Source organism: Oreochromis niloticus, linkage group LG12 (assembly GCF_001858045.2).
Source record: "Oreochromis niloticus isolate F11D_XX linkage group LG12, O_niloticus_UMD_NMBU, whole genome shotgun sequence".
Lineage (NCBI taxonomy): Eukaryota > Metazoa > Chordata > Actinopteri > Cichliformes > Cichlidae > Oreochromis > Oreochromis niloticus.
Genome location: NC_031977.2, coordinates 14,423,673 through 14,440,401, shown reverse-complemented (window position 1 = coordinate 14,440,401; position 16,729 = coordinate 14,423,673). Strand labels below are relative to the sequence as shown.

The following is a 16,729-nucleotide window of genomic DNA, read 5'->3' as shown; positions in this document are numbered from 1 at the left end:
TTCGCTACTGGAAGCTTAGTAAAGAAAAAAATCCTAGCCTCCGAAACCACAATCAAGCACTCTGCTTTTCCTCTCATCATTTAGAGGAGACTACTTAGTACTGCAAGTTGTAAAAGTGGAAAGCAATACCCTTACTTCCTTTTTGGTTGAGGATATTGTGGAATAACAGTCTGTAGAGTTTTAATCAAGGGCTTTCCCATGCAGCATCCCTCCCCCGAGGCTTCCCTGAGCCTGAGACGCCCATGGTGACATGGTGAAGGCTATGTGGTTGTATATATATATATGTATATGCCTGCTCACTAAACGCACACATGGATACACACACATACGCTAACACAAAGCTGTCTAGAGCTTTCTGACACAAGGAGGCCTGTGGTAGGATCTCATTCATCAATCTTACAGCTCGGGTTGGTGATCTGGAGTCAGTCTGGCCACAAAAAGAAACTGCTCTGTCATTAACATCAACTAATATAACAGTGTTCCTGGAATGCTTGTGTGTCTGCTCAGTAAAAATTCACACTAAAGACAGACCACGCAAATAGACCAAATAAATGATACTAATCAAGATAAACAGATAAAGTAAACAGCAACACACAGACAGATGGTTTGGCAGAAAAAGAGGCATACGAAAAGAGCTGATATTAAGCCTTTATGTGTACTGCTCTTTATTTATAGCCTGCTAAACCAATCATTCAGTGTTGTAAACACTGGAAAGTGGAAGTGCCCTGTGGACAGATTGAGCAATGTATTATTCAGAGGTTATGAAAAATACGAGCAACTCATAATTTGAGCTTTAATAAGCAGAGTTGGGTTAAAAATGAGCTGCCAAAATTCATATAAGGCTACCACCTTTAACGCAAAATTACACAAACCAAAAACAGAATAAAAAACCTATTAATAATATCACCATTTAATTTATTTCATATACATTACAAGGATATTCCTTTTAATAGAGCAGCTGCTGTAAAATGCTAGTTTGCATTTGTTATGTATTTAGCCCCAAACCATAGAGTCTCCTCTGATCTGTTTATTGGTTTGGTCTCTGTTGGAGTTGTTCTCCACACTAAGTGATGCCACCAGGCCAGTGTGTGTCGGGCCGAATGTCAGAAACCACCCACCGTCCATTCTCAGCCCAGCGTAGCCGCGGCTGTCATTCCCGGTCAACTCACAAGCCCATAATTGCACTTCACATGTACTTTCTGCCTCTGGTATTTTTAGATCAGTGAATGTTCTCGCCATACGGAGAGGTTGGGGTGAGGAAATTAAGAAACTTAATAAGCGAGTAGAGTTAAAACATACATCATTAAATCTAACAAAAACTCGGCATTACTCACTGGGCTTATTTTGGAGGGCTCTACGCAAAAGAAAAAAAAGAATCCTATTTATTTGAAGGGGGAAAAACAGAAAACTTAAAATTAGTCCAACAAGAGTGGAGAAAGTGTTTTTTGTGAAGTGAGGATGGGCTGATTTGCAACAAAATTATGCCATTCCACATTAGAGGACTTAGAAAACTGTTCAATGAATACTTTTCTAAAGAACAAAAATGCATGAGGTCAGCCCTCCAGCTATTGTCAGACGATACTTTTCAAACCCGGCATTTCTCCTTCAGGGGCAAGAGACTGCCAATCAAGTGCATTTTGCTGTGAAAAAGGAAACACAGAGAGGGAGAAATCTCCTGAGGTATTGTCCATATGGCCGTGGTCGGCTGCTCTTAAGTGGAGCCAATGGCATCTTGCGTCCCCAACCAAAAACAAGAGATTTTTCTTCTTCTTAGTGGGAAGGAAAGGATATAGAAAAAAAGGAAAGTGGTTCCAATTGAGTAGGGACCAGTGCGCAAGCAGTTTAGTGGGCTTTCCAGTTTGAGCACTGGCTGACTGATTAGCCTGTATGACAGACAGTGCTGGAGGCAGACAGAAAAACACTTTCAGAGGATTAAACAAGGTTGCGCTCTCCATAGCTTCACAGACCAAAGGGCCAAATTAGAAAGGGTATTACTTCCTTGCATGTAACCGGTTGGGCCTGGATGAAATGCTAATTGCATTTCAAAAGAGTTCACAAAACTGAGAGGCAACCCAGAACGGGGGTGTATTTTCATTGTAGAAGAAGCGGGACTTTACGATTCACTGACCAGCACACAATTTTAAGGAGCAAGGCTTTTGTTCACTCATGCTCCTTTTTGTGTTCTATGTGCATTTCTGACATTGCCACAGTTCTCTATTCTTTTGTTTCTCCCACTTTTTGGCATGCTAGCCTCCTCTCCTGCAGAATCCAAATCTTCCCATTCAGACTCCCTTCTATTCTCCCAGCTCTACTCTATCACTTTTAAATAAGGACACACACACTATACACATCCTTACTACAGTAGGTGTGGGACAGCCCCTTTTTCAGGCTGTTGTAGCCTCTTGAAAACTAAGGGCCAGACGGTGAGGCTGAAGCAAATTCCTGAACGACTCTGGTCAAGAAATTTCATTTATTAGAGAAAAATACCAAAACCAGTAAAAATAAATGGTGATCATGGCTCAAATGAAGCTGTTAATCAACTTTGTTGTGATTCAAAACAACCAACGTGTTATGTAATAGTGAATTTGAGACGGTGCACATGTTCATGTTTGTGGGTCCTGTTCAGTGTCCATACAACAATCGTTTTTTATCGTTTTTTTAACATATACCCAGACAATGAGAGAAAGTGGATGTGCACATCTTTTTACATCTTTTTACATAAATAAACACACCCGCCACATTCTCAGACACGCTTGGATCAGCCTCACAAACATACGAGGAATTCCTCTGACGTGATGAACAGTGGCACAATGAGAGCAGTGAGAGATAAACAAAGAAGGAAAGTTTGTGCAAGTGAAATGTAAAATTATGGGTCTTACACAGAAACTAGGGGGTTAGTGGATAAATAAAGAAAATAAAACTCTATGGAATCACCACACTTGGAGGATGTTCATTCAAAACAAAAAAATATGGACTTCATTAATGAAAAGCAACACTGTGTATCAAGCTGGCACGGATACTGTTTGACAGATTAAGGCGTGCCATGTACCAAATCTATTTTCTATTGACAGAATGAGAAAAGTGTCCAAAATGTGTACATGTGTCTCTCTCTTAGTCTTTTATTTCACATACAAGTCTGCTTGTTTTCCTCAGGCAGTCATTGTTATGTTTCACTGGAATGACACCAGACTAAAGTCCCAGCATAATCTCCTTGGCCAGTGCAGACCTGTAATTCATCACTAAACATCGCCTTCAACCAAATCAATCAAACGTAGTCTTTGATCACTTCCCTGTAGCCCGCTGTAACCTTGTTTTCTTCTGTTTAGGTGGTAATGCTGGTTTTAGTTTCACTTTTCTGTATGTAAATCCCATTTCATTCAGCCCTTTTCAGTTATATGACAAACAAACAAACAAACGTGTTTCTCCCCATTTGCTTTTCATCAGTTTTCTTGTGCATTTTCAAGACATACAGTATCGCTTTGAGTTTTCTCTCCTGATGCTGTGACATCTTCCATCTGCTAGTATATTTTCCTTTTATAATGTTTCCATACTTGATCTGAATTTTAGACACGGGTGACTGGGAACAGCCAACTTTATTTTGCATAATTTCTTCGTCAGATTGATCTGGAAAAAATGTCATTAATCTTAAAAACAACTGAGCTGTTTTACTAGAATTTCACGAAGCCAGAATCTTCAGCTATCAAACAAAAGTAGTTTTTATATCATATCTGTGGTCTGTGTATGTGCTTCAAAGTATCAGAGCGGTGATGCCAAACGTTTTTCCAGGAGTTGTAGATGTAAAACGTTGGTGACCTACTTCGATAGGTTTGTTTTATATGGACAGGACACTGCTTTTCTGAAGCTCATTATTTTTCACGCTCTTTCAGACTCAGACACACATAACACAAGTAAAGTCATTAGAAAGGGGAAGTGGTGGTTACAAAAAAGAAACAGTATAAGGTTAGATACCCATGATGTCCTTCCAGCCAAATGTGAGGCTGTGAGCAACTCAACCTGCACCACGGGCAGAGGGCACCACGGGATGCTTTCCACATGGCTCCACGTGGATTTTAACATGTGTGGATTTATCGCCAGACAAAGGGATCCAGGTGGGGGTCTTCATCTTTAAAAGAATGGAATCAATAACGAACAATCAAAGATGTAATCATCAAATAAATCTGTGGAGCTTTGGAATAACACATTATTTGATGACTGGTGAAAAGAAAATGTTTTCAGTACTCTTTAAAACGCCATTTAACTTGTACAAAGTCTAGCCAAGCTAATGTGAAACAAAGGACACAGCCTTCCAGAACGTTCTTGTACTTTTCCCTATGTTTTGATATCTGAGGAAATTTTGCTGTGCACAGATTTTCCATGCTGTTTGCTAGATAAAAAGAAACAGACCAGCTTGAACTTGCAAGGATAGAAATGTAGATAAAATTGAATGCAGTGTAAATACTACAAACCAAAACTGATCATTTGTATTGATAATTCTGTAACATTTTAGAAGAACTGGTCATGCATCAGAGTTAGAACAGCAGGTAGTAAAGGCTCTGAAACCTATCTGATTCACCACCAAAAAGGTCAGGGTCAAGTTTAGTCCTGGATTGGAGATGGTCAACAAATGAACAAGTAGCAGGTCTCCTCTTTGCTCCTAGAGAAGACGCTATAACAATAACTGTAAAAGTACAAGTGTGTGTGTGTGCGTGTCTGTGTGTGTATGTAATGAGCTTGTGGTTGTGAAATGTGACGTAGAGGTCACAGCCGAGAGCTCACGGCAGTGACCGTACTAGAATCCTCTCACCGGGAACAATATGTGGTTGGTTAGGCCCGCTAAAGAGACCTCAGGATTGCTGGACATCACTGAAAGGCCACCGCTTTCCTGTGTCTTTGCTCCAAAGACAACAGCTACTAAACCATGATCCTGTTTCCCGTGTGTAAGCACCAACTGTCAAATTACTTTTTAAAAACAAAGTACAAAACAGTAAAACAGAGAGAGAACATTTCAAGGGAATTATTCATGGCTTGAATTTGTCAGTTTAGAAAATCTTAAGCTTGCTTCACCAGACCAGGCAATGAAGTATTAGACATAATGATCAAAGTTCAGATAAAAAGCAGGGCGACATTTTAAGTTAGCATAGCTCCAGTCTCACTTGTTGCTGAGGAGCCACGAGGAGCATGCTGAATGTTAATTAGACGACAGAACATACAACAAGATCTCAACATCAAAAATGAATTATTATAGATAAAAGATGTGCTTCACATATCTCTTGAAGCAAGTGATTCAATGGGGTGGGGTGGGGGGGGGGGGGGGGGGTAGCCTGTTGCATGGTGCCTTCATCCACTCTTTCACTCTATCCCCACACACTAAAACGAGAGTACCTCTCATCCCCACCAAATATCAGTCTCATCCTTTCTGCATCATGCGACAGTCCAACACCTTTCATCAATGAATAGTCTGTTTATGGCACTGCCCCCCTTTGTACCGTGCAGCCATTAGGGAGGTGAGACAGAAGGAAAGAGAGGCGAGCAGTAAAACAGTTTCCGCCCAGTGAATCACATTCAGCCCCTTGCACAGGCGAATGGGGGCTGACCCCTGCCAGGCAATGACATAAACACCGACAAACAAAGGACCTGACCTCTGAGCAAGTGAGGATCTTAGAGAATCCCAATCTGCAAAAACAAACTCACTCTGACATATGACTTTCTAATGATGAGAATGGAGAGAGGAGGTTGAAAAGAATAAAACTGTGAACCCCCTGTCAACTTGTGCTGCTTCTTTGTAAAAAAGAGGGAACAAATTGATTAAATAATTTTACTAATTTCTACAAAGATTCACAGAAGAAACAGCTGATGGAGAGCAGGTGTAAACGCTGAATGGATACAGAAACAGCTCCCCACCCTTCCTCCCCAGTGAGAAAAAAGGATTTAACTCTGCTGGCCACACCACAGAGGAGGCAACAAAAGAGATTTGCAAAGGACGCACGAAGATGACATCATGTCAAATCAATTAGAGATCAGGAGGAGATGTTCAATTATTTAAGGTCTGCAAACCCCACCCCACGAACTGGTGTAAATTATGGAGCCATCTGCGTAAAATACCCCCCAAAAAAGAAGCAGCATCACAATGGGGCTAAAGGCGCCGCTCGTTTCTTTAACAGTAGCAGCACATGTGCGCAACTCAAAGTATGCCAAGATTACTTATGGCCCGAGTAAGCCTATAGATTAGTCAGCGGAGTCTTTATGAGAAGGTCCCCCGGCTCACCATGTGTGGCAGTTGTTGTTTTATTTCAGTGGGAGAGCGAAAACCCACACAAAGCGGAGTAATCACACTGGAGATCCTGGATGTAACCATGGAAGCGTTTGTCTCCGTCCTCAATGGGCTACTCGGCCATTCATCTACTGATTGCGCTGAATCAATATTTAAGCTTTTCAATTTTATTAGCTGCACCAAGGGGTATTTTTGGCACAGGGCAAAAAGAAATTAGCAGCGGCCAACCACTTTTAATCGTTTTCTTATAGTCTTACACAATGCGTCTGCTTGAGCTGTCTGGCATAATTGATGAGGGGTATCGCTACTCATTTGTTTCCTTTATCCTTCCCACTATTAATCCACCGCTGACTCTAGCGGCTGGAGGAACCAGTCATTTCTCACTGGCTTACTGAGAAATAAATCCAAGACGGCTGCATTGTCCTGACAGACTGTAATACAAGAGTGTCACGAAACCACATCGGACGCATCTTCAGCTCTTTGTGAAATTAATCCTGTAAAGTTTTGCTGGTCGCCACTCATCCTCGGTCTTAACTCACAAATCACACTGACAGACAGAAAAATCTTAGTAAAAGCACACAACACGAATCGGGTTAACTTACCTGACACTGTGCTTGACCTCTCAGTCCAAAATATTGTACTCTGTAATTTTTATTTCTGTGGATAACATCGGTGTGCGCTCCGAAGACCTTCGGTTCCACGTCTTCTCAAACAGCAGCCGGTAACTGCATCGTTTCGTGTTGTCTGACACTGAACCTTCCCCTCGGCGGCTTTTAGCTCTCCGTGAACAACGTGGGTAGAAGCGCGTCTGTCATGTAACGGGACTGGAGCCGGCTGAAATAGCCGAGACGGACACGGCTCTCTGAGACCTGCTCCTCTCTACACACAACTCCGGGCTCCTGCGGCCATGTGGCAGCTGTAGCTGTTGTTACTGTACAAACACGGCCTGCTTTCCGAGCAGAAAGCTTAGTTTACAGCTACTCGGAGACTCGAGCTCGTCTCCCGGTCGCTGCTAATGAGACAAGATGTTTTAATCCCATTTGTCTCTGAAGAGTGCACACTACCGTGCACACGCTGTGCTGGCCGACAGCTCCACCTTGTGAGCCGAGCAGGCATGGAGAGCCGCTCTCCTCTACCCTGTGGTCTGCCACTTACACTCTGCACAAACTTTTGCAAATTTGCACCTGAGGAACTTCATTTACAGCTGATCCCAGTTCACACAATTTTATAGAGTAATATATATAGTGCTGTGCAAAAGTCTTCAGCCAAATCTCGTTTTTTAAATAGTATGCGCTTTATTCTGGTTAACTTATGTATTCTTATTTAGTCCATTTATTTATTTTCTCAATAGCAGGCAAAACCAAATTTCATTGTGCTATGTATAATGATAATAGAGTCCATTCATTCATTGCTATTCATTACTACTTGTTTTAAGTACTCTTGAGCAATAGTTCTCCAGGTTTTCTGAAGGTCTTTCAAAGTTTTTCTTTGGACATTGGCTGCTTTTCCACTCATTTTCAGCCCAGCCCTTGTACACTGTCCATTTTCTAGGAATTATATTTGATTTAATAATGACTTGTGAATCTTTCAAGCTTAAAACAGGCAACTAACTCAAAGGAGGACGCAGTGTTGTCTCTACACGTAACGGATAAAAGAACCAATTTCAAATTCTATCTTTAGCCAAATTTTGAGGAAAATGAACAAGTGGCAGGGCTACAAAACTATTTACAGCAGATGAACAGTATCTGAAAGGCATATCCTTAAAAGATAGACAAATAAATCCAGCAAAGACGTAACATAGGACATGCGAGATGGATCTGGCCCTTAGGTTGATACATTTTCTGTTTACTAAAGCCTCATCAGAAATGGTCTGTGGAAAAGGTGGCTGTCAAGAAGTCATGAGGAAGGAAAACAAGGAGAAAAAGCTGAGGTATGCCAAATTACACAAGAACGGGACTGAAAATCAGTGGCAACAGGTCTTGCGGGAATGATTAATCCAAACCTTTTGGTTTGGATTTTTGGTTCAAATCATTTTCAGTATGTACAGAGTCCAGCCATCTGTAAAACACAGTGAAGGCTCTGTCAGTATTTTGAGCTGCATTTAAGCCACATGGTGTTGGGGAACTTGGCAAAATTTATGGAGTTATGAACTCAGAAAACTGCTGTCAGAATTTGAGGCACCATGCAACACCAGAAAGAGTGCGGAAAGAGTGTGTCTGACACCAGCTGCATTTTTTAATATGATGATGATACCAAACACACACCCCATGCAATAAACGCACACCCGGAACAGAAAAACCACAGAAAACATCCAAAGAGCTTTGAATGTCTTTCAAGAATCTTAGAGAACTATTCCTGGAGGCTACTTTAAGAAATTACAAGAAAGCTTGCCTAAGACATCCAGGCTATGTTGAAGAAATGTGACTTTCAAACTTATTAGAATTGTGCAAAATACAGCACTCAAAATTGTGTGCTGTATTTCCATGTATGTTTGCACTCATCTGCAGTTTCTGCAATCACTGCGCATATTTCCCATTTTTAAGTAATTTTTTTTTCTTTATGCATAGTCTCTTAAGACTTTTTTCTTCGCAGTACTGTATATTCAAGGGTCAGCAGTGGTAACCAACAGGTACGTAATTCAGAATATAAATAATACAGTTTACTCTGTATTTAAGTAGAGTAAACTTTATTACCTATATCCTGTTCATAGTGACAGAGGTTACGACTAAACGGAATCTGGCTGGCTTAAGGTTAATCTAGCTGTTTACAGACACGGTTAGCAGGGTTTAGCCCCCATAAAGCCTCAGTGTTCACAGCCAACACGCGTGCAGTGTTGTACATTTATAAACAAAGCCGTTAGTTTAACCTCACAGCTACCGCGAATATCAATACACGGGTGTAAACTGAGAAAATGAAACAAAACTCTATCATTTCTATTCAAAATTAAGTTACTTTACACGCAGTTTTACTTGACGTTGGGCGCCACCTCGCGGCGAAAAAATAAAGGTTGCGCTGCGGTCGCGTGTGGTAGCGTCATTACGTAAATATTGTGTTGACGTGGCGTGAGCGGTAGCAGTTCAATAGCGGTTAGCAGGTACGTAACAAACAGACTACAGGGAGAGACCAAGGAGAATCCAGTGGAAGTATGGACCGTAGAAAGAACAATTGAGGGATCGGGATTCACTTTATCAGGTAAATGTAGTTGTAAACGATTTCCTAAAGACATTTTAATCAACTGCTTATCAACGGGACACTACAAAGCTTATTAGCGGTGGCGACATAATAGATGTGGACTCCAGTTAGCAGTAGCCTAGCCTGTGGAGATGGGTTTCTATTCGGTTGTACATGTCGCTTCTTGTTGGAGAGGATCTGGAAAGTCTGTTTAAGACAGTAGTTTAGTGGCTTAAACGAAAGTGTTTCTTAACTTACGCGGTTATTTCTGAAATATAACCGTCCCACACTGCACTGTTGTTTTACGAGAAAAACAAGAGTGTAGCAGCATTATGCTGTTCGTAGACAACAACGTAGCTAAATGGTTGCTAACCTTAAATTTTAGCCACCATATCGCTTTACGAGCTTGGTTAGTTAATCACATGCCTGCGTACTTGAATAAGAAGATGATTACTGGTGTGCCCGTTGTTTAAACCATTCAGCACTAGATGCTGCTTACATAACACTCGTTGTCTGGCCTTACATTGGTCCAAAAATAGACGGCTTTTTGTTGAAACTAATAACATAGTATTGCCTTGCGGTTATTTCAGAGTTGTGATATGGTGGACCTTTATCTGATCTGACTGAACCTTTTTTGAGAGCTGACTAGCCTGATCTTATAGCATGATCATAGTGGTATATGTTGAGACTAAAACATTCAGTGTAATCAGTCTTATCTGTCAGATCATAGCAGGATTAATGTGTTTTCTATTTTCATATACTGCCAAAATGTTAATGCCTATTCTGTTAAACTACAGTAGCACATGTTAAGCAAGTTGGATAGCCCATAGATTTTAAGATGCACACTCTAATAAGTTTTTTTCTTGATTCAGTATATCAGCCTGTGCTCTGAGCCATTGTTTCCTTCTGCCTAAAACAGTGAAGAAAAATGTCCAGCAGAAGCCAGCACTATGGATTCCAGTCAGCCACCATGGTGCAGCCTGCCAATGGCGGTCATGCCTATCTGTTCGGAAACAACAGCTCAGAAAATGATATGTCAGAAGAGGATGGTGAAAGCTATGAGCTGCGGCCTCGTGGCAGAGAGAGACTCAGGAGGAGCACCTCTAAAGAGAGAATGGATGACATTATCTATTTGACCAGAGATATCCAGGAGGGAGACACTCTGAACAGCATTGCCCTTCAGTACCATTGCTCAGTATGTGTTTGCTTAGATTTGTGTGTTTGTTTTACCTCTCCTTTGCAGCATTGACTGAAATCCTCATTTGTATGTTTTTGTATACCTGCACTTTTCTCTTTACGTAGGAAACATACAGAAACATGCTTTGTTGCTTTATATGTTTAGGAAAGCAGGTGAGTTGTAGTTAAACTGTTGTTGCTAAATTTATTTTATGATGATAGTGGTTATTAATTTCTGAAATTGAAACTGCTTGCTAAACAAAGAATTGGAAGCAACCTTCAGATTGAATATTTGTAGTTTTCACTACAATGTTTCAAAATGATTTCTTACTATATGTAAAGCAGCACTTTTTTAGAAAAGATATGTGAGATTGACAAACATCTGTGGAAAGTTTATTATAATTAGTGTTTTTTATATATGCATGTAAAGAGTTCAGGTACAATTCAGTGGTTGGCTCTAAAGGTTCAACAGATGGCAAATTGTAAGTGGCTTATTAATTACTTCTTATAATTTTTTATTTTTTTCCCCTGTGAATCCCAGGTGGCGGACATCAAGCGTGCCAACAACCTTTTGACAGAGCAGGACTTTTTTGCCCTGCGTTTAGTTAAGATTCCTGTGAGGCGCTTTAGTGTCCTCACTGAGACTCATAACGCTGCTACTCTCAAATCTGCCTCGCCCACAGGCACTAGACACCCGCCACAGGTCTCGCACATTACTTCTCTCCCTTCTGAATCCTCCATGGACTCCTGTTCTTCCACTGACAGCGTGGAAGGTTTCCTGATGGAGAAGGACAAGGACATTGAGCGGCTGGTGAAATCCACAGGACCATCTCGGAGCGGCCTCAGTGAGGTTGTGTCCTCTTTAACGCAGCAACAGCAGCAGCCATTACTAGGAGAAGCTGGATATAAACCAGTACAGAGGAAGGATCCTTATTATGGGGCAGACTGGGGCATGGGATGGTGGACTGCTGTGGCAATCATGCTTTTTGTCGGCATTGTCACACCCATCTTTTATCTGTTGTATTATGAAGTTCTTGTGAAAGCTGACGTCAGCCATCATGGTATGCCTACACAAACTCACAACGGCTTGTCTTATGGGTATCAACAAGACAACGGTTTGCTCAGGAGTAAAGACATTCATGGAGATGCTCAAGCTAAGCATGCAGTTAATGAAGCTCAGCAGGGAGGGGTTGCGGACAAAGCAGGAGACGGTGGAGATGGAGAAAATGAGAAAACATAGCAAGGAATTTCCACCTAAAATGTGTCGCTAACTCTGAGAACTAATAGAATTATGCTGATGTTCCCATTTACAGATAACGTTTAAAACATCACTTAAATCTATCTGGCTTAATTATACAGGAGACAATAACTTTGAAGGATTGAGAGACTAAGGTGTGACCACAATCATAACTTGTGTCTCTCCATTTGCATACAGTTGACAGACTGAATGTGGGTCCAACTCTTCGCAAGATTTATGTCTGGTTTGATAGACCAACGCTGTGCTGCTTCAACCTTTTTAAAAGTGACTGCATTTCATAGTTGGTCTGAGTGTCTCCTGTAAACTCGAGATGGTGTCTTTGCAGTCAACTGTGCTGGAGAATTTTTAGCCGGTTACACACAAATGCTGCCCAGGGAGTTACAGACAGCAGCACTGCAGAATAAACTATTCGATTAAAATGGTTCAGTGGGCTCGCTTATAACTGTGGATTTGTTTAAAAGACGTTTGAGCTGTAACTTTAGCCATGTTAGTTATATGGTACTTGTTGGAAAAGTTAGGATTGCTGCCACTGTGTGTAATTAAAATTAATTTATTTGAAGACTGAACATCAGTTTTTATGTACACTACCAGTATTGATCATCAGTTGGAGTTAAAATGAAATTTTCTTGAATCTCCATCCTGCTTGAAAGAACTGTAGGGGTTTGGTTTTTTTGTAATTAAGAAACAAAAGTATAAATAAGAGCATGGTGAGGAAAATGCACAATATTCCCACAATAACTCATTTGTAATTATGTACAATTTTTAGACTTGTTATGTAGCCCTTTTATTTTCTCACTGTGTTCAGTTGATATTCTATGACAGAGCATTGTGTTCTTAACAGTATGTGCCTTTCAACCTGTGAAACTTGTCTACAGGATGAAGAATAAATAAATCTATTTTGAATAAATTATTGCCGTGTGCACATATTTCAGCATTTCTTATTTACATTAGTCTTTAACGAAAGCTTGATCAGAAAAAGAAAAAGGGCATCGCTCCACACTGAATAGCATTCCCAACTTATGTGCAATATTTAACCAAAAGAAGCAGTCACATTATGTTTAACTTCAGCACGTCCTTGCTTGAGAGACGCTCAGTATGTTGCTTCGCCATCCATATTATCGTCACTGTCCGCAGCGAAATCTTCACCGTTGTCGAAGTAGCTTTCTATGTAGTCGTTCTCCTACACAGAACGAAGAGAAAGCAATGTTAGATCTAGTTTGTACATATTGATCGTTATGTGTAACACATTTTGCAGTACATCTTGGAATCACACCTCTTCAATATCCTCCTCTTCATATTCTTCCTCTTCAATTTCCTCTTCATCCTCATTTCGCGGCTTCTTTTCAGTCTCCTCATCTGATTTTTCAGGGTCATCTTTGTTTGCCAGTTCCTGGCATTAATATCAAATTACTCATGTGAAACACCAAAGGTGTGGAGAGAGAACTGACAGTAAATTTAAATGAAGCTTACATCTAATTTGGTCAGAATGTTCTCTGTGTCCTTGCGTGATATCTTCGCACTTTTTTTTGTGCCTGTTGGAGTTAAACATTGGGTCTTTATTCTTATAGTAACAAGAAATGTGATTTCATACATATTGTATTTAATGTACCCGTTTTAGCCTGAGGTCGTTTTCTTCTGGGCATCAGTTCTTTTGGAAAAAGGTTCCAGTCTAAAATATCAAGAAAAATGTTATCATCATCCTCTTTTTTGTGTTCCACCTAATCCCATAATGATGTGTTACGCACGTACCTGGAGTCCATTCATTGTCGTCAATCTGGCTTTGCTTCAGGTATCTCTCGGTGTATCTCTCCACTTCTGTTTTCAAGTAAACAAAAGAAAGGTCATACTCTTAAAAACATTTAGACTAGTATGCGTCAACACAAACTGCAGTGTTACTCTAGAAGTTTACATACAGTCAGTAGCATGAATGTCATGGTCATTTGGGGCTTTAATGATTTCTTTGAAATGATATTTTTATAGAGTGGAAGGACTGTACAGCATGCATCTTTAATGCCTTTAAAAAAAACAAAAAAATACAAGAATTTGTTACAGAAGCTTGGATTAATTTTGGCAGGTCTTGAAGGATGAAAGGACTGATAACACTAAATGCCGCCCACCCAGACGGACCGGACTTTTAAGCATAGTCCACAAATTTTCAATAAGATTGAGGCTGTGGTTTTGCAAAAGCCAGAATTTTAATGTTAGTCTGCTTTATCCAATCCAAAACCAATTTTGATGTGTATTTGGGAACACTGTCCTGTTTGAACACCCAATTGTGTCCAAAGTTTCAACCATCTAGCTGCAAATTTCAGTTGAAATTGAAGCTGTTGATTTTGGAGCAGGGTATTCTTTTGTGGTCGGCAAAAGAATTAAAACTCGCTTCAGCGGCTGGTCTTTGAGTAGTTTCGATTTCACGGTAGACTTGAGACCCGGTTGTTCTTCGGTTGTTCGTGAACATCCTAACCAATTTTCTCTCATCCGAGGGTAACAGTTCGGATCTTCTTCCAGAAAATTGAAAACTTGGAATGTGATATTGTTTAAAATAGCTCAAATAGACTTTCCCAAATTATGTAAATTATCAATTCTCCTTCTTGGATCTTCACAGAGTTCCTTCAACTCTCCCATTGTGCGTCAATCCAATGAGCCCTGTCAAACAAATCCTTCTTTTTTTCCTGTCAAAGACAGACTAGTTGTAATCAATGATGATCACTGATGAGAAGTTAATAGGCCTTGGCCTCATCAAGCTAAAAGACATTTAGTATTTGTTCTGCTCTACAGCCCATGAACCAGCTCTCTTTTTACTGCAGGTTTTGGATGGAGTACAATGTCTAACAGCTATCTAAGACAGCGGAGGTGGTGCTCAACCATGGGATGAGAGTCTTGCTGAAGAGGCTGTAGATATGAAGCAGCAGCTGCTTCTCTGTTTATCGGTCATGATGTGTGTATATTTGCTTCTGCACAGAAGAACTGGGTGCACTTCCTTTTCATAGGTAATTTCCCTATAGTCATGTTCACCACAGACCCCCTGCTGAATAAGCAATCCCCCCTTCCCCCTATAAAATACACTGACTTCTTTACATGGTTACATTTAGCTAACTGTGGAACAGGAGAGTTTTGAAAGGCCAGTAATCCAGACAAAAGAAATCTGTGGTTTCGCAAGATGAGACATCTGTAACTCAATATTCTGTCATTAATCTGCCTCTCTCCGTTTCCCAGATATGACCTTAACTGAAAGTCTTTGTTCCTAAAAGCTGCATTATCTTCCCCCACAGCAGACAACTGTCTTACAGCGTCATTTCAGCTGATGTCAGGTTTCTAATGCACCGCCTTCCTCACCTGCTTTATTGGACTGAGGTTTGATGTTGTATGGCAGCCGTTGCATTGTTCCCCTCATCTCTTGTTTTAAGGCCAGCATATAGTCCTCATCCTCGCCAGCTTTCAGTGGAACTGGTTTAAAATCCGTGCTCTGGAGAAGTATGGATGATGTAATGCCGATATTAATAATGTTCAAGTGCAAATAAATTTCAAATCTAACTGAAATTCAGACTGCCATGTAAAGGTGTTCAACATTTTAAGTATGAATAGTCAAAATATACTACATTGTAAGCATAGTCCAAACTGTGTTTAAAAGAAAAAAAAAATCCCCATAAAGCATCCTGGCAGAATCCAAGAGGCACGTAAATATCTGCCATATTCTTTGGGAATACACACGACCAAATTAGAAAACCTGGCCATGAATTTAACATAAGCGCATACATTATTGCCCTTTACCCCCTTTGTGCTTATTTGTGAACCCTGTGAGAGACACTCATTGGGTCATAACTCTTAAACACATGTTGGCCATGAGCACGATAAATATACTTTCATCTCCCTTCATTTAAATACAAATGCAGTAAAATGTTTCGTAAATTTTATTACAAAGAATAAACCTTAACCTATTATAAGTAAACCTCCACTGTATATAGTCTGCTATTCAAATTCCATGCAAATTTCACCTACCTCTCTCAAAAAGGTCTCTCCCAAAGTCGCTCCAGTAAAGTTTGACCATTAGAGGTGAATTTGTTATACTGAAATGCAATCTGTCATCCTGCTGGTGTGTGTGTGTGTGTGTGTGTGTGTGTGTGTGTGTGTGTGTGTGTGTGTGTGTGTGTGTGTGTGTGTGTGTGTGTGTGTGTGTGTGTAAACGACTGTGTTCGGTACTTACTGGAAACAGAGGACTGGGCCCCACCCTGGCTTCTGGCATGTTGCCCCTGCCGATGCCCAGAGCGTCAATATTGAAGGTAAAAGCACCAACTCCACGACCCTTGCCTGCCATGGCTGCAGGTCTCCTCTGTTCCTGCACACACACACACACACACACACACACACACACGTCCACATATCTCCAGTCAACACGTGTTGATGAAAGTTAACGTTCTACAGCTTCCATCGCCTTTAGCGTGACTCTGCCAGCGATGAAGCTTTAGTCAGCATCAGAGACGCACTCTACGTGTAAAGTATGTCGAAATACTTACTAGAAGCCTGTTAGTATACTGCGCCTAATGTAAAAAAGCACAAAGTCTACTTCAGAGCTGGACAGCGATATTTAGCTCTTACTGGATCCACATGTTTCAGTTTTTTAATGTACCTCTCTGGCCGGTTTTATCTGTCCCTCGACAACTCCTTAAAAATCACATACATTTCAGCTGAACCTAATGAAGATACTGCTTAGACTTTATACTGCTTAGCTAGCACCGGCTTTGGAAACCTGCACACGCCATACGCCACTGTCAGCATGCGTAAATGTGGCTTTAACTCGCTCCTCCTCTGCGTGACGACAGAGGAGGCGTGGTTTGCGTATAGCCAATTGCAAC

At 40.8% G+C, this 16,729-nt stretch overlaps 3 protein-coding genes across 5 annotated transcripts in view; 1 reads left to right on the top strand and 2 right to left on the bottom strand.

Annotated features, from left to right (window-relative positions):
- The window catches only part of adgrv1 (adhesion G protein-coupled receptor V1), a 108,838-nt gene extending 101,568 nt beyond the window's left edge, over positions 1–7,270 (bottom strand). Inside the window, exon 1 of the mRNA XM_019366190.2 lies at positions 6,874–7,270. The gene's annotated coding sequence lies outside the window, so the exon portion shown is untranslated. The remainder of the gene's footprint in view (positions 1–6,873) is intronic.
- A 2,039-nt stretch (positions 7,271–9,309) lies between these two features.
- lysmd3 (LysM, putative peptidoglycan-binding, domain containing 3) lies at positions 9,310–12,336 on the top strand. The gene is made up of 3 exons (XM_003452657.5): positions 9,310–9,463; positions 10,362–10,637; positions 11,160–12,336. The coding sequence occupies exons 2-3, from the start codon at positions 10,371–10,373 to the stop codon at positions 11,856–11,858; spliced, it is 966 nt and encodes a 321-aa protein (XP_003452705.1). The 5' UTR covers positions 9,310–9,463; positions 10,362–10,370; the 3' UTR covers positions 11,859–12,336.
- Positions 12,337–12,573: 237 nt separating this feature from the next.
- On the bottom strand, positions 12,574–16,697 carry polr3g (polymerase (RNA) III (DNA directed) polypeptide G). Of its 3 annotated transcripts, XM_005457483.4 has the most exons (9): positions 16,504–16,697; positions 16,391–16,414; positions 16,081–16,212; positions 15,213–15,342; positions 13,626–13,691; positions 13,486–13,545; positions 13,347–13,408; positions 13,150–13,266; positions 12,921–13,056 (listed from the first exon to the last, which is right to left on the bottom strand). In XM_005457483.4, the coding sequence occupies exons 3-9, from the start codon at positions 16,189–16,191 to the stop codon at positions 12,967–12,969; spliced, it is 636 nt and encodes a 211-aa protein (XP_005457540.1). In that variant the 5' UTR covers positions 16,192–16,212; positions 16,391–16,414; positions 16,504–16,697; the 3' UTR covers positions 12,921–12,966. The 3 variants fall into 3 exon arrangements, with proteins under 3 accessions (XP_019221369.1, XP_005457540.1, XP_019221370.1); XM_019365824.2 differs by having other exon boundaries at positions 12,574–13,056; positions 16,391–16,691; XM_019365825.2 differs by lacking the exon at positions 16,391–16,414.
- Between the last annotated feature and the right edge of the window lie 32 nt (positions 16,698–16,729).